At 54.7% G+C, this 20,968-nt stretch overlaps 5 protein-coding genes across 5 annotated transcripts; 2 read left to right on the top strand and 3 right to left on the bottom strand.

Annotated features, from left to right (window-relative positions):
* Positions 1–61: 61 nt before the first annotated feature.
* CDEST_13999 (uncharacterized protein) lies at positions 62–817 on the top strand (the record flags this gene model as incomplete). Its single annotated transcript, XM_062930155.1, has 2 exons — positions 62–543; positions 574–817. The coding sequence occupies 2 exons, from the start codon at positions 62–64 to the stop codon at positions 815–817; spliced, it is 726 nt and encodes a 241-aa protein (XP_062786206.1).
* A 230-nt stretch (positions 818–1,047) lies between these two features.
* CDEST_14000 (Putative NADP-dependent oxidoreductase domain-containing protein) lies at positions 1,048–2,680 on the bottom strand. Its single transcript, XM_062930156.1, has 6 exons — positions 2,496–2,680; positions 2,410–2,439; positions 2,264–2,356; positions 2,146–2,207; positions 1,945–2,078; positions 1,048–1,885 (listed from the first exon to the last, which is right to left on the bottom strand). Exons 1-6 carry the CDS (start codon positions 2,581–2,583, stop codon positions 1,249–1,251), a joined length of 1,044 nt encoding a protein of 347 aa, XP_062786207.1. The 5' UTR covers positions 2,584–2,680; the 3' UTR covers positions 1,048–1,248.
* A 2,430-nt stretch (positions 2,681–5,110) lies between these two features.
* On the top strand, positions 5,111–7,120 carry CDEST_14001 (Putative Zinc finger, CCHC-type; the record flags this gene model as incomplete). The annotated part of the gene is made up of 7 exons (XM_062930157.1): positions 5,111–5,271; positions 5,334–5,530; positions 5,593–6,135; positions 6,197–6,239; positions 6,295–6,374; positions 6,427–6,600; positions 6,658–7,120. The coding sequence occupies 7 exons, from the start codon at positions 5,111–5,113 to the stop codon at positions 6,825–6,827; spliced, it is 1,368 nt and encodes a 455-aa protein (XP_062786208.1). The 3' UTR covers positions 6,828–7,120.
* A 242-nt stretch (positions 7,121–7,362) lies between these two features.
* On the bottom strand, positions 7,363–14,035 carry CDEST_14002 (Putative histone-fold). The gene is made up of 4 exons (XM_062930158.1): positions 13,759–14,035; positions 12,738–13,701; positions 9,240–12,180; positions 7,363–9,187 (listed from the first exon to the last, which is right to left on the bottom strand). Exons 3-4 carry the CDS (start codon positions 11,931–11,933, stop codon positions 7,835–7,837), a joined length of 4,047 nt encoding a protein of 1,348 aa, XP_062786209.1. The 5' UTR covers positions 11,934–12,180; positions 12,738–13,701; positions 13,759–14,035; the 3' UTR covers positions 7,363–7,834.
* Positions 14,036–20,212: 6,177 nt separating this feature from the next.
* On the bottom strand, positions 20,213–20,590 carry CDEST_14003 (uncharacterized protein; the record flags this gene model as incomplete). Its single annotated transcript, XM_062930159.1, has 1 exon — positions 20,213–20,590. One exon carries the CDS (start codon positions 20,588–20,590, stop codon positions 20,213–20,215), a length of 378 nt encoding a protein of 125 aa, XP_062786210.1.
* Between the last annotated feature and the right edge of the window lie 378 nt (positions 20,591–20,968).

The following is a 20,968-nucleotide window of genomic DNA, read 5'->3' on the forward strand; positions in this document are numbered from 1 at the left end:
CAGCCACTTCGTCGCCGAGATATTTCCTGAGACAGAAGCCTTTGCCGCCGTCCTCATTTCCATGCAACTCTTCGCCTTCGGTTCGCTCCCGTACATTCTCATCCTCATGACTTTCTTCGTCCAACGGGAACAGTACAGGGACCCTCCCGAGACAGACCCATCACCGCAAGACCCCTCGGACCGTCCCCTTCCTCGGACGCTCTTCTGCCCCTTCTTCCTGAGCATCATGCTTCTCCTCTCAGTTGCCAGCGTTGCCGTGCCATTGGCGAAGACCTCTGTCGCCTCTCGTGATGATGACTTCTTAGCTGTGCTTGGCGTCGGCCCCGGTTCCGGCGGCAATAACTTCGGCCACCTCTTTTCGGTGCACTACGTCTACACCTGCATCGCCAATGCGGCCGTCAGCATCGCCGTTCTGGTCCGCATCTTCTGCTGGAGCGGGATCCCGGGCCGGAAGGCCGCGACGCTTTACTACGTCGTCCTCCTCGTCCCTGCCTGCTCCCCATGCACGACGGGAAGGCGGACGTCATCGCGGGCCTCATCTTCGTGAGGCCGGGCGCGGGAGTCTTCGTGCAGAGCCGCGTTCTGCTCTTCTTCGGCGTCGGGATCGCTGCGCGCGCATCTTGCCAGTCAGGTGTTTGCGGTTGTCGCGATGGTGCAGGGTGCCGCGGCCATAACCCTCGTCCTTGTGACCGGCCTCGCGATGCGGTCCGAGGCCAAAAGCCCGCTACCGTTGGGGATCTTGTTTGCTGCTTCGTTGATGATTTTTCTCACTATCACCGGCGCAAAGGCGGTTACAGAAAGCCCTGCGAATGGATGAAATCCGTGTATTCTGCATGGCCGAACGGGTATAAATCGAGGCATAATACTGGGGGTTACATCGCGAAGATGTGGCGGGTGTAACAGGGGTCGGCCAAGTGTGAGTTGCTCCAGATCAATCATGAACACATAGGCGCACTCGTCACCAGATAGGCTGCCTATGGAATGGTACTTATTGATCGACGAATGCGCTATTCGTACTGGTAAAGCAGACTCAACTCCTTTGATACTGTATTGTGGAAAGTCTGAAATGCCGTGTAGTGTATTTTTTTGACTGCTTGGGTATGCTCAAACTTTCGCCTCTGCCTGTGCATCGACTCAACCAACATCGTCTATCTGATAGAGTCAATCAAGCTCCTCTGTTATTGTTTTGCCCGGCCTCATTTATACTTAGGCTCTGTCTCATGTTCTCGTATATCATGTTTGATTTTCTTAGAATCTGGGGGTGATGGCATCAGGCTTGTTGTCGAGGGCTTCATCAATCTCCTTGAGAATCTCAGGCGTCAACAACTCCTGCGCGCCAATGGCGCGGATGTTCTCGAACACCTGCGCGGGACTACTCGCGCCAATAATGGCCGAGCTGACGTTCTTGTTCTTCAGAACCCATGCGAGCGCCAGCGTGGCCATCTTGATGCCGAGCTTCTCGGCAATGGGCTCAATCTTGTTGGCCTTGTCAACGAGATCCTGGAACTGCTTCTTGGCGTTCTCGCGCTTCCAGAAGTCCTTGATGAATCCAATGTTCTCGGATCCGAAGCGCGAGTCCTCGGGGATGCCGTTCTTGTACTTGCCGGAGAGGATGCCCTGGCGGAGCGGGGAGAAAACGGTCAGGCCGGTGCCGACCTCGCGGTAGAGGTGGAAGAACTCGTGCTCGACCTTCTTGCGGTCCAGCATGCTGTACGAGGGTTGCTCCATGACGGGGCCGACCAGGTTCAGCTTATCGGCGTAGCGCCAGGCCTGGGCGATCTCATCGGCGCTCCACTCCGATGTTCCCCAGTACAGGGCTTTACCAGTGTTGATAAGGTGGTTGAAGGCGCGGACGGTCTCCTCCATGGGGGTCTGGCGATCAGGGCTGTTAAGAGTCAGCGATCTTCGTGCGCATGTGACTGTAGATAGGGTGAAATTGCTTACCGGTGGGCGTAGACGAGATCGACGTACTTGAGGTCAAGACGCTCAAGGCAAGCGTCCATAGCCTCGATGACGTGCTTACGGGACAGGCCCTTGTTGTTGACGACGTTGTCGCCGAAAGCGCCACCCCAGTAGATCTATCGTGCGGGACTGGACATCAGCCTCACGCCCCCAGGATCAACAGCCATCTGTGAAGTCACGTACCTTTGTAGAAATGACGAGATCATTACGCTTCCAGCCATATTTCTTGATGGCCTGGCCCATAACTGCGTGAGGGTTAGCTTCCAAACTCAATGCGAGATTTGATGCCGACCGTCTGTACCAATCTCGCTCTCGCCGTTGGCGTAGCCCTCAGCGGTATCAAAGAAGTTGACACCGGAGTCATAGGCGGCCTTCATGCACTCGAAAGTGCCCTCTGTGCTATGTGTCAGTCTCCAGTGGCCGACCGTGTAGCGAACCCAACCATACCGGCGTCGACGTGGCCTCCATATGTCAACCCTAGGGAAGGGTCAGTCACTAGAGCAATCGGCGGTGTTAAAGCTCGGGCAACTCACAGCCTCCCAAGCTGATGGCGCTAACCTGAAGACCAGAGCGGCCCAGAAAGCGGTACTCCATAGGGGGGAGATCCTCAGGCTTAGACATGTTGGCTTCGTTTTGGCGGTTTCTCTGTAGGCAAGTCGATTCAGCAATTTTGGGAGAGAAAGCGGTTGCGAAGTCGGAGAACAGAGTGGAGGAGGGGATGCGACAGCTGGCAAGTTATGCAAAGGGCGGTAGACACCTTATTTATGGTCCCTCGGCGATAAGATGGAACAGCTCGTGTTCAAAGAGGAGGCTCCATTGGAGCTCCAGGCTCCGGGGCGACGACGCGACACCCCCGTTGTAGGAGCCGTTCGTCGACAGGCCAGTGATCAAGCCCATGGAAGCGGGGCAGCTGGTATCAACCCCGCCATTTGCATCCATGAGCCGCGAGGTGATTCACCAGCGAGCCAACGTAGCCAATCATTTCCGGTCCAAGGCGAGTTGGTGGGGGGATCGATTCAGTACTCCAGAGGTAACCGACGTGGTTTTATGCTTATGGCGGACGGGAAAGCTCCATTCCGAAGGACCTGATACCAGATGGTAGAAGGGCAGAGAGAAGGGGCGAAAAGTGTTCATGTCACCACCCGGAAAATCAAGCGATGCCACAGGTGCTCTGCACTAAATTACCCCTCCAACTGCCCCTCTATAGCGCAACCTTCCACGCCACCGCCCCTGTCCCTCTGCGGGCCGTCAGGGATGCTCCAAGCTCTCGCTGCTCCGATTGCCCCGAGGAAGCGAAGGGGTGGCTGACTAATTATCCAACGACATGTCTCCCATCAAGGTTACACGAGGGCGTTATCTTTCGGTTTTGACGATCCTAACAGACACTACTGCCGCTTATTGGGGGGGTGGAGGGGGGGGTTTAATGGGAAAGGTGGTAGTTGGTAGTTCTTAACTACTTGCCAGGTCATCGAATTTGTGTCCCGTCATTTGGCCTGTCAATGATTTGGAGGATTGACGTCCGTATTGTAGTATTGGGCCTTTTGATGCTGAATCGTCTTCCTTAAGATAGAAAATAGGTTGGTGCTATTAACGGAATATTAATGTAGAACAAGCTGAGGACATATCACTTCTTCTTCTTTTGCAACTATGCAGTCAGCATATAGTTGGTATCAGCTCACCTACACCTTAGGCTTTGTGTTTTCTATAGGTCTGTACAAAAGGATGATTTTGTTGTTACTTCACAGGAAGCTATGGCTCATAACTAAGGGGATCAAGTCCCTAATGGGACCAGGTTCAATTATTACAAATGTATCTGAAACCGGCTCGAGCTGAAGACCACTCAATGAAGTTGCCGGTTAATGCATCGGCCTTGCTCGTCATTATGTACCCTTTTGCCAAGTCTCTTAGGTGTTTTTGGTATCTCTAACAAGTACTTTCCAGTTGCGCTGGTTTGAAGGCTTTCTCCATTTCTGTGTTTCTCAGCATCTGGGCATTATAGTCCTGACCTTTGTTCTGTTATATAGGGACATAAACAATTATAAATCACTGTCTTTACCTTGCACCCCAGCCTGCATGATTTCTTGCGAGCATTCTCAGGGACGTAGAAAACTGAACATAGGAGCTATCAACTGGCCTATGAACTTGCTGTCGAAAGACTTGCATCAACTACCTATGCAACTGTCACAGCCACTTAGGCGGAGTCAAAAGGGAAGAGAGCCAGCCAAGGTAGGCTCTCAACACCATCAAAAGCACAAGTACCTTGTCATTTGGCCCTGTTAATGGAAAAATATTCGTTTGCTCCTAAAATCGGTGAAAGATTGTACAGTTCACTTTCCGTCTTTTGCATGCTTTTACAAGCTCATCAACTCCCTCTAATCTGGATATTGCCCAATCTCCTACCTAAGTATGCTGGCTTACATTGCTGGAGTCGTTGTTGGAATGTCTAAATTCTCTAGGTAGGTAGGTTTCAGAAGTTCTGAGCAAGACTCCCGATAGGATCATATGCCAACATTGCCGACGTGGGCCATCCTCCGCGCTTTCTCTCCAGATATAACGCCCTTCCCTCTTATCGGAGAAGAACAAAATACTACTCTCTTCTTCTCCATTTATCTCCTAATCATCGCAGGTCTGCTCTCCAGATAATGCCCTCCGACGCCAACATCCAAAGCGCTGTATACCTCTACATGCATCAAGACATTCAACCGAGATCGCAGATCGGTAGCAAATACTGTAGGTCGCACTTTTTGCTCTGACTTCCTCGATGGTATCGGAAATCAAGATGATCTGTCCACCCACCTGTTTTTCCATACTAGAAAAGTAATTCTGAGGGCAACAGTGGCTTCCAAACTGTGCTCCTTCCTCAGTGCCTACCTTGACCTAGCACACACCGGCACCTTCCTTCTTAACTAGCCCCTCCCCCCTTGCCCGGACCGTCCACAGGCAGGCAGCCAGTTTTTTCTTACTATTCTTTTCTCATTCTCTTCCCCGGCTTTCTTCTCTTCCCCCTTCTTCGTTCTTTTACTTCTTCACTTCGCCGCTGGAACATACCTTCCGTCGCCGACGTGTTGAACCATTGCTGAACATCTCCGTCAATCCAGTTGACGATACATCATCTTGAGTCCCTCCTACATCTTGCAACTACAACATGATGGCTGACGATTGGGATATCAACGACAACACCTGGCGCACTGGAGGCGCTCCCACTTCCAACGACATCCCTGCTGATGACCCTTGGAACCATCCCAAGGGCGGCAACGCCAAGGACGGTAACGGTGATGACCATGCCTGCTTCAACTGCGGCCAATCTGGGTAGGCTCTCAATGTTTTCTTTCAAGGCCGATGCATTTTGGATATTTACATATGCCGCACAGTCACAATAAGGCCGATTGTCCTGAGCCTCGCAAGCCTTTCGATGGAACCTGCCGCGGTTGTGGCCAGGAAGGCCACACTCGTCGCGAGTGCCCTGACACTCCTGCCATGACTTGCCGCGTCTGTGGCGAGGAGGGACACATTCGCAGGGACTGCCCGCAGAAGCCTCCTGATGTCTGCCGCAACTGCCATGAGGAAGGTAAGTCGTCCGAACCCATCTGTAGCGAGATGTGGATATTCGACTGACATTTCGTTTCAAAGGCCATGATGTCGTCGACTGCAAAGCCCCTCGCAAGATCGATCGCAGCACCGTCCCCGATATCGATGCTGATAAGGCCTGGGTCGAGATCAACCTGGCTATCCAGGAGCGCGATGGCATTGAGGCGCAGGAGGCCGTCCAGAAGTATCTCAAGCACTTCCCCGACATGACATACGTCGAGCTTGAGAAGGCCTTCCGCAGCCAAGATATGGGCATCTACCTTATCGCCACCGAGCGCGTCCTTGCCCCCACCCACACCAACATGGATCTCCAGGGCAACTTGGAGAAGAAGTACACTGTCCAGTACCGCTTTTCTGCTCAGCCTGACCGCCAGCGAGAGAAGGCGGCCTGGCCTTCCTCCCCCGAGGAGAACATGACCCGCCTCGAAGATGCTGGAGAGCCTGTCTCTCGCCTCATGCAGAAGTGCAACAACTGCAATGAGCTTGGCCATATTTCCAAATCCTGCCTTCAGGAGGCTATGGAGAAGGCCCGAGTCACCATTACCTGCTACAACTGCGGTGAGGAGGGTCATCGCGTTCGTGATTGTGAGTCAGCCTGTTTCTCAATCAAGCTTTCTTGGTTTGATTGACTGACTGACTGGCTTAGGTCCTACCCCTCGCGTCGACAAGTTCGCTTGCAAGAACTGCGGGTAAGTTGCCGTTCCCATGTCACTCCTCCTACATGATCGCTGACTCCATCCACAGCCAGTCTGGTCACAAGGTCTCTGAGTGCCCCGAGCCCCGCAAGGCCGGCGCTGACGTCGAGTGCAACAAGTGTCATGAGAGTAAGTCTGCGTTGACACGGCTTTTACCTTTCCAGCCGCTAATCTTCCCAAGTGGGCCACTTCTCCAGAGATTGCCCTCAGGGTGGCGGTGGCGGCAGTCGTGCTTGCCACAACTGCGGCAACGAGGGTCATATGTCCAGAGAATGCCCCGAGCCTCGCAAGATCAAGTGCCGCAACTGCGACGAGGAGGATCATCTCTCCAAGGACTGCGACAAGCCTATCGATGGTATGTAAGGCCCTGTCCAATATTCGGTTCGTTCCATTGACATGTGCTTTGGGACAGTCTCCCGCATCAAGTGCAACAACTGCGGTGAGATGGGACATAAGTCCTATCGCTGCCCCAGCCCTCCCAAAGAGGATGGCGATGACATGAGCCCCTCCAACGGTGTCTCGAACGTGCCCGACACTGGCGATGATGCCTGGGGTGCCGGCGGCGGCGGTGGTTCTACCTAGGACGCTGTCAGCGATGGCTGGTAGATGGAAAGTTTGACATGCATTTCCAATGCGCTTGGCTTGGTGATTCTCTATTTGGAGTTGAGGTCACGGTTTCCCGTCGCTGTTACGGCAGACGACAAGGTTTTCTATGGAATGGGTCGCGGTAGTTTTTCTTTGTTGTTCATGGCCGCGTAGATGCCATAGTCTCTTCGCAGCTACGAAGTACACATGCTACTTCTACCATCGTGGACACATAACCAATCTCTACTCTTTGGAATGTGATTGTAACTCCTCGTTGCACCGTTGGTTCTACTCACCTACCTACGAAGCAGTAGTGGTGGTGCACGCATACCTAATAAAGAGGAGGTTGAAAAGCCCCTACAGTAAACGGCATCAAACCGACGACGTCACTGTTGTCGTTGATGACGGGGATGAATGAAGACAAAATAACAAACCGCACCTCGGCAGGTAAACCAATCTTAAAAGCATGCAGTTGCGACACTCCTATACAGAAGACACCAAACACCACTCACGATATGATGGTCATTGAGATGAGCATGATGGTATTGACCGCTTTTGCATATCTAATAATGCCTTTCTAGTCCAGATAAATTCCGTCTGTTCAAAGCGTGACGAGTGTGATCTCTGCTAATTTTCCATCCTGCGATCCCAATATCCAAAAGACAAATATGAAAATGAATGATGCCGAAGGCAAGCAGGTCCTTCGCCAAGGCCGCTCAAGAATTGAACATGATCCTGTCCCGTCTTTCCGGGAAGGGTGGTATCAGAGCATCAATGCAAAGGAAACATGTAAGTACAAAAATCGAAATCAAACAAGGGTTATTCAGACCGGACGTTTGCCGCCCTTCTGTTCTTTAATCAGAACAAGACGAGGTGATGGTGTGACACGTGGTTTGGATGACAGTGCGAGACAGAATTGAGGGGACATGACTTTGTTCGTAGGCGATTTTTGAGATCGTAAGCTTCATTCATGTCGTGGCTCCGCGCCGGCGCGGCTTGGGCAACTAAGCCAAGCTCGACTTCTTGCGGCGGCCAAACATTTTGGAGAAACCACTACTGCTACTGCTCTGCTGCTGCGGCTCGACAGACGTGTTGGAGCGCGCCGCAGGCGTCATTTGGGGCGGCTCGGAGCTGCGAAGGAATGTTGCGAGGTCGTTGGTTCGGGTCGTGGACGAAACAGCTTCCCTTGGCTCGAACCTCTTCATGGGCACGCGGCCGGCCGAGGAATGCATAGCTGAACGGTTTGCACTAGCGTCACCACCGCCAGCGTACTTGTCTTGACCCGAAGAGGTGTTGACCTGGATAGGAACGTGGCCGTGGCCTCCAGTACGGCTGCCCAAAGACCGATTGTCCGGCTTTGCGATGTTGGACCCGGCATTACTGTCTTTCCTGGAAAAACGTCCAATGAGACTGGGAGCGCTCGCCTTCCTTTTTGGCGTGTTCTGCGAAACGGAGGCCGGCTCGGGAGGTGGCGAGTAGTTCTTCAAAAAATCCGCCAAACTCTCCTCCTTCTTGGGAGGAGGTCGAACCGCTTGCGCATAGTCCTCTTCGTCTTCATCGCTCAGATCGATGGCATACGGGTCACGCACGCGACGTCTGGTGCGCTTAGGCATCATGTCATCGTCGTCGTCAAAAGCATTACTGTTGGAGCGGTTTTGTAGGAGAGCACTCTGCGAGTTAATCGACGATTGAACAGAAGGCTGGGTAATGTCCGTGATGTTGGTCGAAGCTTGGCTGTATCGAATATCAGGCAAGCTGGCATCAATGGCCTTGCCACCGACGGCGCCAGACATTTGGTCGGAATCCATGGTAGTTCGGAAAGGGGCAACTGTGCGAGGAATCCGAGGATTGTTCGCATTTGGCGGCCCGCGACGTATGAAGTCAATCAGGTCAGAGTTGTCCTCGCGGTTATCGACAGCGGCGTCCCGCGCCTGAAGACGGGGTCGATTCGTTGACGATACGTGTCTCGAGTCGTGACTACTCTTCACTGGAGGCGCCGGGCCGCTCACATTGCGCAGCGGGGCAGGCCCGTTGGCAGCTGTTGGGCCAGTAGATCTGATGAAGTCGGCAAAATCATTCATAGCGGTGTCTCGAGGTACGCGGGCGTCTCGCGCCTGCGGACCGCCAGTCTTTGACCTGGTCAAAGTTGTGCTGGGAGGTGCCCTCGGGATAAAACCCTTGGGCTTGACCTCTGGCGGATGCGAGTTCAATCCCGTTGCGCGGCTGACAGACACGGTCCTGCGAATATCAAGGCCAGAGACAGACCTTTTCCGCTCACCATTCATAATAGTACGGGCATCTTCACTTCTCCTCGATTTGGGCCCAACCACGGGACTCGCGCTCTGTGCTCGGTTTGCCTAGAAATGCATTAGTAGGAAGCAAAGGAGAATGATGTTGACCATGACTTACACCAAGGTCACGCATGCTCTCCGGGGTAAGCGTGTACTGTATGGTCTGGTCACTCTGAATGAGCTCCTCAAAGTTTCGAGCGAGGTTGTCGACGCGACCGGGGGCCTTGGTGTCCTCGGACGTTCTGACGGCTCGGATCTTGTTGGTGCTTGAAGACCCAGAGGAGCCAGATGTTCGAAGCTGTCGAGTGCGGTCGGGAGAGTCGTGACCTGCAGCAGGTCGCTCAGGTGCCACCACTCCGATGCTGGCGGCCGGCGAGTGGGTTCCGTGTGCTGCCAGGCCTGAATTGCGCTCAAGCACAGTCGGAGTCGGCGTAGTATGGGAATGGTTGTGCGGCGAGGGCACGCGATCTTCGGCGATGGCACCAGTAGTGTGGGTGTTGCTCAGGATGGTGACCTTGGTCGCCGCGGATTGTGTGTGATCGTGACGAGAGGGGCCGGGCTGGCGGGCGGAGCTGGACAATGTCTGAGAAGATCGGGGATCGGTAGTGCCAGCATTGAGAGTCGGGGTCGAGGCGACAGTGGCGGCCCTTGACCTTTCCTGGCGAGTAAGTCGTGCCTCGTCCTCCTCGTCGACTTCCGAGATTGAATCGCTGGTGTTCTGTCTGCGAGACAACTTCTCAACCGGAGACCGGGTACGAGGTGTTGAGGAGGATGAACGAATGATGGTATCAATCTCAACCGGCTTCGGTTTCTGCTTCTCTTCAATAATCGGAGGTGTTGAACGAGAAACGCTGCTCGCGCGAGAGAGACTGACTGGCCGAGAGCGATCAGAGGCATCCACAGACGACGCTCTTGAACCGGCCACAGGACTCTTAGGCCCGTGGACATCAACAACGCGAGCCGAGTGGACACTGGGAGTTCGCTGCAGTAGCTTGGGGGCAACCACACCTGGCTTTCCAGACTCCGAGTTGCTCGGTGAGCTACGCCCGGCAATTGAAACTCTGGAAGATGTGCAAATTTCTGGTTCCTCGGTAAAGTCGTCAATATCGCCGCTTTCTTCCTCTGCTGGCTCTGGCTTGGACTCGGGCGCATTCCTTGTCGCAGCGGATGCAACACCACCCACAGTCGCTGCTGCTACTACCGTGGCAGAGATGCCGACTTGCGAGACTCGGTTCGGATTACGAGGCTTGGGTTCCGGGGCCGTCTCAACCTCTGCCTGAGACTTTGCCTTGACCGACTTCTGCACCGGCTTCTGCACCGGCTTGACTGCACCAAGCTGGGCTTGCGACTTGTCGGTGGCTGACTGCAAGTCCGCGGGGATTGCCTCGTTTGAAATTTCCTTCTTGTCCGAACCCGCTTGTTGATCAACGAGCTCGGTCTGGACCAGGTCAATCTTGGCGCGTTTTAGCACAGGCGATGTGTAAGGCGAAGTTGAAGGGGTAGGCAAGGAGCTGGAGCGCTTGCGACCGGAGGGAGCAGTTGGGGTATGAGGTTGAGACATGGTGGGGGTGGGCAGGTCATTGCTGGGATGGGAGGTGAAGATCATCAGGCTCTTCGGCCGACGCGCTGCCGGCTCGTCCTCCTCCTCGAAATCCGACTCCTCTTCGTCACTGTAGCAGGCAAGGCCCGGCACTTCGATTTCATCAATGTCGCGTTCTCCAATCGGTAGCGGGATGGCCGACGCCTCGACGCGGTTCTCGACTTGTTCGACCTCGGGCTCCTCGCGCGGCGCTTCTTCAATACCGAGGCCCTTGGCGGGGAGCGGGCTCTCGCAATTTTCGACGGCGTTGCTCTGTTTGTTTTGGGCTGACGAGGCGCGCGAAAACGGGCGGGGGTCCAGAGTAGGAGATCGAAGCCTTTTCTTCCACGCCCGCCAGAGTCTGCCCAGAGTCCTGTCGAGAGCGACGCGTTCCATGTCCAGCTCTTCGACGACGATTCTATCGGCGATATCGGCAATGCTCTTGGCACCCTCCTTGGGTTCCTTTTCGAATTTCGCACGTAGCCGGTGGTATGCGGCTTGACCTGCAATGACGAGGGCCTGCTCGCCCATATATTCGAGAATCGACGTCAGGAAAATGGCGACCGCTGGGGAGATAACCTCGGGGCCACGCTCGTCGATGCCGGGCTTGAGGTTTTCTTGCTCCATATAGTAGTCTTCATCCTCCTCTTCCATGTCGCCAAGCGACGAGTACACCATGCACCTCAATCGCGTTCTTTTCCAGACGAGCTCCAGGTCCCAATCTTTGGTGTCTGACGTTTGCGATTGAGCGAAATCATCTTCGTCGGCTCCGCCCAGGTACTCCCGCAGCTCCTCGTCTGCTTGGTTGATGGCATCCTTGGCGAGTTTTGGTTTGAGAACTTCGGATACGGCGGGCCTGAGGGCGGCGAGGGTGGTTGCGCGCGACGTGGATAGGAAGTTGAACAGGAGCTGGTCGAGGAAGCCGTTCACCAAGTGCAGGGCGGACGTCGAGACCATGGCGGTCTCGCCGGCGGGTTCGATGCCATGCTGGTCGTACCAGGTATCGGCGTGACTGTCGTGGTCGTTGGTGACGATCTGAGAGGCGGCCGAGGCGGCAATGAAGGCGGCGTCGGGTGTGACGGAGAGGGGAGGAGACATGAGGCCGACACTCATGATGGTGGAAGGGCGATCGCTCGAAACGCTCTGAGTGCGCGACCTTGTCTGGAATTGGGGTGAAGAGATACCAGAGGTTGGTTGCGACGCGGCGGTCGAGTCGAGGGTTGCGTTGGCCATGTTTGCTGAATGTCCGGGTCTACAAGTCGGGGGAACCAGCACGACAGGTCTCCCGGGCCCCTGTGAGACCACAGGAGATTGGGTTGAGGCGACACAGATATTGGCGATGGGCGTTGTCTCGCAGGCAGAACGAGTGGACGGTCCTATCAGGAGCTGGGCGTCGGCGGCGCTGGCGGAAGGTGGTTGCGAATATTACAGAACTGTTTAAGCGCGGGAGGGAACGCCGGAGGGAAGGTATGACGGGTGGCTGCGTGATATGTAGCTGTTAGCGGACTCGTGCTTGATCCATCAGGTAGGCGGCGACGATTGACGAGGTGAAACAGCTGGCCCAGGTGCGCATGGCAGTGAAGGACCTGCGTGTGATCCACTTGGAGGTAGAGGCAGAGAGATTCATGCGTGGTACTGTAACCACGTCTTGAAGAGAACGGGACGTGTGGCACTGCGGGGAGGGCTGGAGAACGGACGAAATGGCCGGATGCGGGCGAGAGGGGGGCGATCAATCCGTATTGAGAAAGAACAAGCCGGGCCGGTGGGCTGTGATTGCGGTCCGAGAGACAAAGACGAGGAAGACGCGGTCTTGGGCGTGTGGTGCGCACGGAGAGGGCAACGAACGGGTAGCTGAGCTTCAATGCAGATAGATGGGCGGACATGGGGGAGGGGGGGATGTTGTCCGTCCATCACAACTCTTTCCCTCTCTCTCTTCCCCATGTGCTGACCAGGAGATGGCGGCGAGTCGCGCAGGCGGGTGGATATGTGATTGGACCAGGGGTACGGACGGAAGAGGCTCGCGACAAACAAACGTACCTGTTGAGGATTGCGGGAAAGGCGACAAAAAAAGACTGGGCGGTATGCAAACAAGAGACGATGCAAGACGGACTGCGGCGATGGTAATACAGAGCTGAGATGTAACGAGAGATGGCAATGGCGGTAGCGGGAGCAGTAGTCGACCAGCGGAGGAACGGCAAAATGGCATGAAGAGAAGGAGGATGCTGGGCCGGAGGAGAAAGCTATCAATTGGTGGTGACGATAGGTAGAGAAGAAGGAGAACCCGGTATGAAAGAACAAGGGCGAGGTAGGATGGAGGAGGAGGGGGGGGGAGGAGGAGGAGATTGAGGATGAAGAAGAGGACAGAGGACACCAGGGCAAGAGTAGGTTGAAGAAGAAGCTGATGCGCAGGAGCCACCAGAGAAAAGAGGCCGGTCAAGCCAAGGGAAAACGGACGACGAGTCGACGACAGGAAGACCGGCAGCGGCCAGGACGAAAGAGGAAAGTCTTGGGTTGGGGGGTGCAGTGCTTAGTGCAAAGGGTATTTTCTGGATTGGATTTTTTTTTTCTTTCCTTTGCGCGCCGCCGCCTTTGAATTGGATGGTGGTGGTGTTAGTGCAGGTGGGCGAGGAGCATTGAAGGTGACATAGCCAGGCAAGCAGGTGTGGTGGATCTGGTGCTAGGCGGCATTTGGACTGCTCTCTTCTCTCTTTTTCACTCTTTTGGTCTTCTTGTTGGGGGGACGGGACTGGGTCGATGTGGCGTAGGTAGTCGTGGACTCGGGGTGTGTCAATCAATGTGTGCACCCAGGTGGAAACTCGAGGTGGTGGGAAAGCAAGAAAGAACGGGCAAACGGCCGTGAGTGTCGCTGGTCACTGGTGTGTGGTTCCCATGCCTGAAGTGTGGATGATGCTGGTCCGTTGAAGCTCCCTGAATATCCGCCATTCAGGTACCAAGCATCGGGGCGGAGGAGAAGGGGGGACAGAATGTAGGTACTATGGTGCTAAGTGAGGTGGTGTTGTCAGGGGAGTGCCATGGTAAGCAGTACATGCAAGCATACGGAACGTGCTGCCTTTTGGCTTTTTATTCGCATCCGGACGACGTGTAGGATGATGGTGGGGCAGAAGGGAGCTCTGGGAGCAGAATGAGGTGGGTTCCGGTGATGGGTGCTGCTGGCCTAGTCGTTTCCAGCTGGCTACTGGAACCCGAACGCACGTTCCTTAGGGGTAAAATACTGTGTAAAGGCAGAGGGAGAATGCAGAGTCCGAGAGACGGTGCTACCATTTGACGCTTTCACCGTGCCCAGCATTCGGAGCGCAGGATATGCTGTAAATACCAAATAGAAAGAAAGCCTGCGCGAAGGAAGCTTCAACTTCCGGTGTTGGGACTCGGGAGCTGGGGCCTTTTTGCCTTGGATGGTTTCGGTGACGGTCTGCCCATTGCCCACTGTCGGGCCACTTCTCCACTTATTCGTACATCCTGTAGGTAGGGGAACCTATCTGCCCAAACAGTGCGGAGGTAGAGTGGAAGCCATGGACTGTCGCGCCGTGGTTCACGAGCAAAAGTCGCGAAAAGCGAAGACCCCTGACAGAGCCCCTTGGCTATCTGGCTTCGGCACACATTGGCCTGGATTGGCATTCTGGCAGTAGACCTGCGTTGCCTGCTGCTGCACCTCGTTCTGGCTGATGTTGGTGGCCATGTTGAGCTCGTGCCTGACGACACACCACCTCTCCTTTGACCTACCTACCTACCTTAGTACTTGGGTAATGTAGGTGCGGGTATGTGTCCATAGTGTACCTGGTTACTGGTGGGTTGCTGAACCGACCCTGGGTCCCTGCCCAAGTACAACCAAGCGTCTGCCCCCCGTGCTGGCCCCTATTTTTGATGTTCCTGGTAGATGAGATATGGGTCAGTGGCCAGTTGGCGACGAAACAACGGCTTCCAGACGGCTACCCGGTTTTCCTGTCTCGAGATGCTACAACACAACACGCGATGCCCACTTGGATCATCGACCTGCTCCGCATATTTGGGCAGCTGATGCAATTGTCCTTGGATGAATGGGGCAACTGTGCAGAGTGGCAGCAGACCTCGTCCTGGGCGAGCCAGAGACCGGCGAAGCCAGACGTGCACATAGACTCCGAGCGGGAGAGAAGAAGAGAGGGAGAGCACAAAAAAGTCTCCGATTCAGAAGAGCCGGACGAATCGGCAGAAAGTGAGCTCGCATCGCCTGGTTCAGGGCCGCCAGGATGTAGATGCGAGGTCGCAGACAGAGTGGATTCATGGTTAAATTAAATTGACCCTGATCCTGGCGTCTTGGCCCCTCCATCCCCGGCTGCCGCCCGCCGCCCGCCGCCTGCCACCCTCGTCCTCCGTCCAGACCGCTCCGAGTCCCTCTTTCTTTTGAGCGGGCTACGGGATACGGGGGATTCTCAGTCGGAATGGCGACCGGTCCAGCGAAATCACATCCAATGGTCTTATCAAGGCCTGCGCAGGTGGGTAGCGTAGGATCATGAGCAGTAACCCCCTTTCGGGGCATTCCCTATCTCGTTCCAACAGAGAGGAAACCACGAAACTGCCATTAACCCAACCCGCTCATTATTCACTTCCTTCCACACGCGACGCATCTTGTAGCAGCCCAGTGCAGCATCCGCCAGTGTTGAAGTTTCATGACACTATATACTTGGCAGAATTACCTCGTCGCACTTTCTCCGCTAGGTTGACAAAGATACGAAGCTATCGCCATTCTCGCGCCTGCCAAACATCAACCGAGAAGCTAAATATACCATCCATTCACCCGGTGTCGTTCCCTCCAATTTCAGAGGAACAAGACCGCCTCCTTTCTTTGCAACCCAGCACCGGTACGCCTAGCCCGTCTTCTAGCCTGCTGCGGCCCCCACCTGTCTTCCTACTTACCGGCGCGGCAACTATATCGCTTCCTTTCGACTTCCCGAGACATCGTCGGCGGCCCAACATGACGCCCATCCATCAATACGGATGGGTCGTTACACAACGATTCATGCCAGCTCCTCGCTTGCCGCCTTCCACTCGACTTTCTTCCAGTCGTCTGGATCTCTAAGTCGTGTCACCGGATGAACCCTTTCGTTTCTTTTTTTCTTCCTTGGCACTACAAAAGCAATAATCCAGTTTTGCGTTTTTCCCTCGCCGCCAGCCCACTCCGGAGTCTTGTTATTGTGAGGACAAGGAAAAGGAACAACGGAACCAGCTCCCAAGACGAGCTACCGCACGCAGTCATCCTTGGTTTCCGCCACGCCCGTCTCACTTGAGCCTGGCACTGACGCAGTATGCAAAATCGGCGGCCAGCCCAAGCTCAGATCTCGGGTCACGTCGTTGCACGTCGCAACGTTCAACACAGACAGTGCAACCGTCCGATTGGGGCATCAGGATATGTCTTGTAAGGTCAGATGAAGCATCCTCTTCGCTACCTTCATTTGCTACACCGGCCCCCCTTTGGCCAGGACTCCGTCGAGTCCCATACTTCGGAACCGGGTGTCTCCTCGCTTGAAGCCTGTCACTGTAGCTCACATCATGACGAGCCCGAACGGCTTCGATTCGCCGGAGCAACGAAACGAAACGAGCGACCGAAGACGGTTTGTCGCGCATTCCAAACGGAGACACAGCCCACAGACCTCTCAATCAACATCAGGTGGAAGCCAAGACCAAAGGCAAGGATGGCCGCTCCCGCGACTGTCGCATCCGAGGCGAAGACGGGGACCCCTTTCTCTCAGCTGTCTCTCTCCACTCTCCGCTGTCGCCGCCTGCTTGCATGCTGTAAATATACATACCGGACGATGATGGGACGGAGAGCCTGGCGCCAGAGTGCCATTGATGTTCTTCATGTCCGAGCTGCGTTACCAGCATCGAAGTTCGATCATCAGAAAGAAACCCAAACCAACCTTTGCGTACCCACCACCCGTCCCCTCCGTTGCCATATTCGCAAACTCGATGGACGCACCATCGTTGCTCGCACAGACGGACGCCAGCACAGCTCGATAATCTGAATTGTCAACTGGCGGATGGAGCGAACTAGTATTGCTGAGTTGCAATACGACTAGAAAGGGTACCTCGACTCTCTCTGACGCAGGCCTCCAAAAACAGCGCGCACGAATGGCTACTTGCTCCAGAGACAAATTCATCTCAACTAGCCACGTCGGTGTGTGCAATGATTGGTTCGCTGGGACTGTCCCGCACTACCTACCGTACTGTACGATGTAAGTAGACTCTCCACCAGCTGGAACTGAAGCAATCAATCTGGTGTCCTAGCCCACGACCCCAAAATCTCCACTAGCTGCGTCTGATCGAACGATCCGGCGGGGCAGAGAGCGCGGCTGGATGGATGGACCCCGGACTCTCCAGAAAATCGTTGTCATTAGACTTTGGGCTCTCATCCACCAAACGTCCCATCAATGGAAGATGACGATGTGCCACAGCCACAGCAAACTGCAATGCCCTAAGTGGACACTGCGAGCCTGGCCAAAACATGGCTGGCTGGCTGGCTTTTCCCCAGGGAATCGCCAACGCCAAAGCAGGTCCGTCCAGTCTTGACCAGCGTACTAGATCGCGCCAGGGCCACACAAAGGCGCACTAGCCTTGTTACTATTCAGCCATCGGTTATCAACATCCGTCCTTGTCAAAGACGGCGCCTGGTTATTTGTGACGGAGGCTCGAATATGTACGGTCCAAGAGTCAGCATCCGTGGGTCGATCGCCCGTAACGGATCTATGGTTCCGGTACGGCTGCCAAGGGGACAATGGGCGCCTCTTTGCTCTTTCATCCTTCTTGAGGTGATACACTGTGGAAGGACCAGAGCAGCCCAATGCTCACAAGCACATACCGTCGTTTTGCCAGTAAGCCGCGTGCTTCGTCTTCAAGCATCAATGCTATGACTGGCAGAGTCTCGAATGTAGTCGACGTTTCCAAAGTTGTTTAATCCTCTCTGCATGCTTTCCAACAGATGGTATGCATGTCGACCTCTCCACACACTACCGTGCAATGTCTTCTAGAAAAACAGTGTCACTTGCTTCCTGCCTCTTCCCAACAGCCAAGAGAACCGCGCCCAACATCGGAGGGATCGCGCCGTCACTGCTTCACTTACATCTGCTCACCCGCCCTTCGGCCGGCTAGGTCGCCGTCGCACGTCGCGGACCTTAACACCCCCCTCTGGGACGTGCAATAAGGCTGTCCGTGGGACCTGAGACCTTGGGACCGGGCGCTTTCATCTAGCCCACTAGCTCGCAGAAGCTCGCTGCTTGTTTGCGACAAACTTCCTTAGTGGCTTCGGAGCAAACGCCGTGCGGATGGCTGTTAGGAGATCGGCTCGATACCATATGGATGTATGGGGAATGTCTCATTCTGTCTGCTCTTTATTGGATTCTGGCCAAGGAAGTGTGCTCTGATTGCCTTCCATGGGTAGTGATTGATCTGCAATGGGACAGAGCCATTTGGATGCCATTGAGATTTTAGTCTTACAATCCAACATTGGCGTCGACTCTCAGGAATCCGAATCCGCGCCTGGTGATCACAGTAGACCGAAGGCCGAGAAGAGATGTTTGCTGCGGCGCAAACGGGTACCAACAGAGGCAAACATGCTCACATCCACCTGGCCACCGGTTTACCTGAACCCATGTCTTACTCACCCCGGCGTTGGGTGCGGGTAAACAAGCAAACCATTATTCAGTCCCACAGTTACGGAAGCGTAGAATGTCTCGCGGGCAGGCGACGCCCATTCCATGCCCATTTTCTCATCGACCAACGGTATGGTCTCTGCAAACGGCAGTAAGCCCGCGGGACTCTTGCCATCGTCCTCGCCCCCTGAACGAACAAAGATCTCAATAGTTATTAAAGCATACGCTGCCAGATTTTGGCGAGCACATCGTCTACCCAGCATTACTGCCAAAGTATATGGGCAAAGTGACATGGTTAGATGCGAGGGTTGTTCTAGGCTTGGCAACAATACTATAGAAAAACAAAGATATTGATCGTCGTTGGCATCAATAGCTTCGCCTCCGGATACGTCCGGCATCACGAAGTACAACGCCTCCGTTGGGAGGCTCTATTCCAAAGCATATCCTTTGCCGTACTCACTCCCATTTCTCTGTGGCCCTTGCCATCAATACTCGGAGAACGGCCAGGCTTCATCACAATAGCTCTAGCACGCGATTCGATAGGTGACCTCATAATGAAAGAAATGGCAATAGAAGGTTGTCGGGTCCGAGCGGCCGCGACGGAGGCATCTTACCCAGGACCAGATTGAACCTCACGTCAACAGAGAAGTAAAACTAGTCGGTCTATTTTGTTATGTAGAGACATCGAACAGTTGTCTGACAGTCTTTTGAAGACCGGTCTTTCGTATCCAAAACACGCTGCCAATACAAAGTCTCCAGCGCGTCTGTGTGAGGCTCTCGCAACACCAAGCTTCATCAATCATCGATATTCCCTAGGCCTAGCTGCCTAAAACGTGCGTGCAGCGTCAGCAGCTAGGAGGGCCGGGTCCATCCAATCTGCACAATCCATGAAGCTAGTACGAATTGCGTTGCTGGCGCGAGCTTCAAAGTCGGTGGCGGCCAGGCGAGTCGGTGAAGCAAGCCGCAGGCAAACAAGCGTGGGTCTCTTTTCGGCTTCCTGCATCAGCATTGCAGGCCCTTGGTAGATTGTATCCCAAGTGGTGTCACAAACCCCCCGGGGAGGGGATGCTTTGGAAATCATATGGACTAGCACACCATCGTCCATCCGAAACCAAGGGAATGAGCACCGATCAATATGTTGTTATGATCTGGCTTCTCACGCGGCCACACGGTGCCTTGCGGCAACTGGCTACCAGAGGGGGGGGGGGACGAAGGCGGATGGTGCGCAGCCAGGAGTCACCGCATCTGCATGAAATTAGAGGTCGCTGCAAGACTTGCAGCGTCTAGTCGCTTCTGGATTTCCAAGAGTGAACTTTCCGAAACATGGTCTTTGAAGGCAGCTGCTGATGTTCTGTTGGTGACAGCAAAGCGGGATGTCTTGCGTTCGATGGATGTAGGTAGGTGGCTATCCTCCCTGTCACGTAGCTTCTGGGTATGGCAATCTTTGTTGCGAGTCACCGCGCACCGTCTTAATCTCAATGGTCTCTGCGTCTTGTTTGTTTCTCAGGAACAGGCGTCTCTCCTGTAACCCGCAAGGATTCTCTCATTGCTCATGTTTTTTTTAGGAATACATACCGTTTCTGCGTTTTCTCACCTGTCGATCAACGGCTTGATTGTCACATTGTTGGACATAACCTACACGCTTGGTGGTTCCGGCCATGGAGTGTGTGTGTGTGTGTGTGTGTTGGGGTGGCCTTCCGGCTGCCGCAGCGCTCGTGCCTCCAGACCAGATACACTGGCGAGCACCGGTCGTATATCCACTTTTCCGGCATCGGTGCTCCCGTCCCGGTACCGCGTGTCACCGGGACGTGTCCGTGGCGGCGTGGTACTTTCCTGGTTGCGAAGGGTTCACATCAATGATGCCACGCGGTGTTATCGGTCTATTCTGCGTCCTGAGCGGTAGCCAACCCACGGTCCGCGGAACTGAGAACTTCTCGCCGCATCCGACGGTAAGGACCCTTGCGGTTTGCGCAGCGTCTGCCGTAGCACTTCACGCAGAAGCATCAAGTTGTAATCATAGTCGTCATCTGTGGCGACGAAGGCATGCTGCTTTTGGGGGAAGTAGGGGGGACGGAATGCCCTCCTCTGATGGGATCGGCGGCGTTCGCAGACGAGGCATCGGCCCGATTTGCGGAAGACGCCGGAGCACTCGACGTCCGGGCAGGCGCCGCTTCGGGGGCATTCCCATCGGATGTGACGACCGTCCCAGCAACCGCATTGGGGGTAGTATATATTCTCTGCGAGGCACATCGGTGCGCGAGGCGGACAGAGAACAACGGACGGTGGGAGAAGGGCAATTTGATATCGCAGTGGTCTCTGAAGTGGTGTTTCAAGGGCTGTGTTGCTTCGTCTCGATGGATAGTATTTTGAGCCGTTGGGTACCTTGTGATGCTCGGCATCTTTAAATTATTCGGGATCAGGCCTGGCAATGTAAAACATCGCCAAAAGGCAAGATGTTGGCGAACAGAAGTTCTGAGTATGCGTGTCCTCGGCCCAAGCAGTGCCTTCTTTGTCAAGCATACAATGTCGTTGTATCAGTGGACCGTGTGCGCATACCGCCTTTGTTCGAGAGACAAGGGGCAATCTAAAAGGCTCTTGGGTCGAAAGAGACCACGGCGACGGACCCAT

The sequence above is a fragment of the Colletotrichum destructivum genome, chromosome 9, assembly GCF_034447905.1.
Source record: "Colletotrichum destructivum chromosome 9, complete sequence".
Taxonomy (NCBI): domain Eukaryota; kingdom Fungi; phylum Ascomycota; class Sordariomycetes; order Glomerellales; family Glomerellaceae; genus Colletotrichum; species Colletotrichum destructivum.

What these genes read in the sequence shown, in the direction of transcription:
- CDEST_14000 (XM_062930156.1), bottom strand. Translation starts at nt 2,583, where the DNA reads ATGTCTAAGCCTGAGGATCTCCCCCCTATGGAGTACCGCTTTCTGGGC. An exon ending in CGCCATCAGCTTGGGAGGCT is followed by an intron (nt 2,440 to 2,495) that starts GTGAGTTGCCCG and finishes ACCCTTCCCTAG; the next exon opens with GGTTGACATATGGAGGCCAC. An exon ending in CAACGGCGAGAGCGAGATTG is followed by an intron (nt 2,208 to 2,263) that starts GTACAGACGGTC and finishes ACCCTCACGCAG; the next exon opens with TTATGGGCCAGGCCATCAAG.
- CDEST_14002 (XM_062930158.1), bottom strand. Translation starts at nt 11,933, where the DNA reads ATGGCCAACGCAACCCTCGACTCGACCGCCGCGTCGCAACCAACCTCT. An exon ending in AGAGCATGCGTGACCTTGGT is followed by an intron (nt 9,188 to 9,239) that starts GTAAGTCATGGT and finishes ATGCATTTCTAG; the next exon opens with GCAAACCGAGCACAGAGCGC.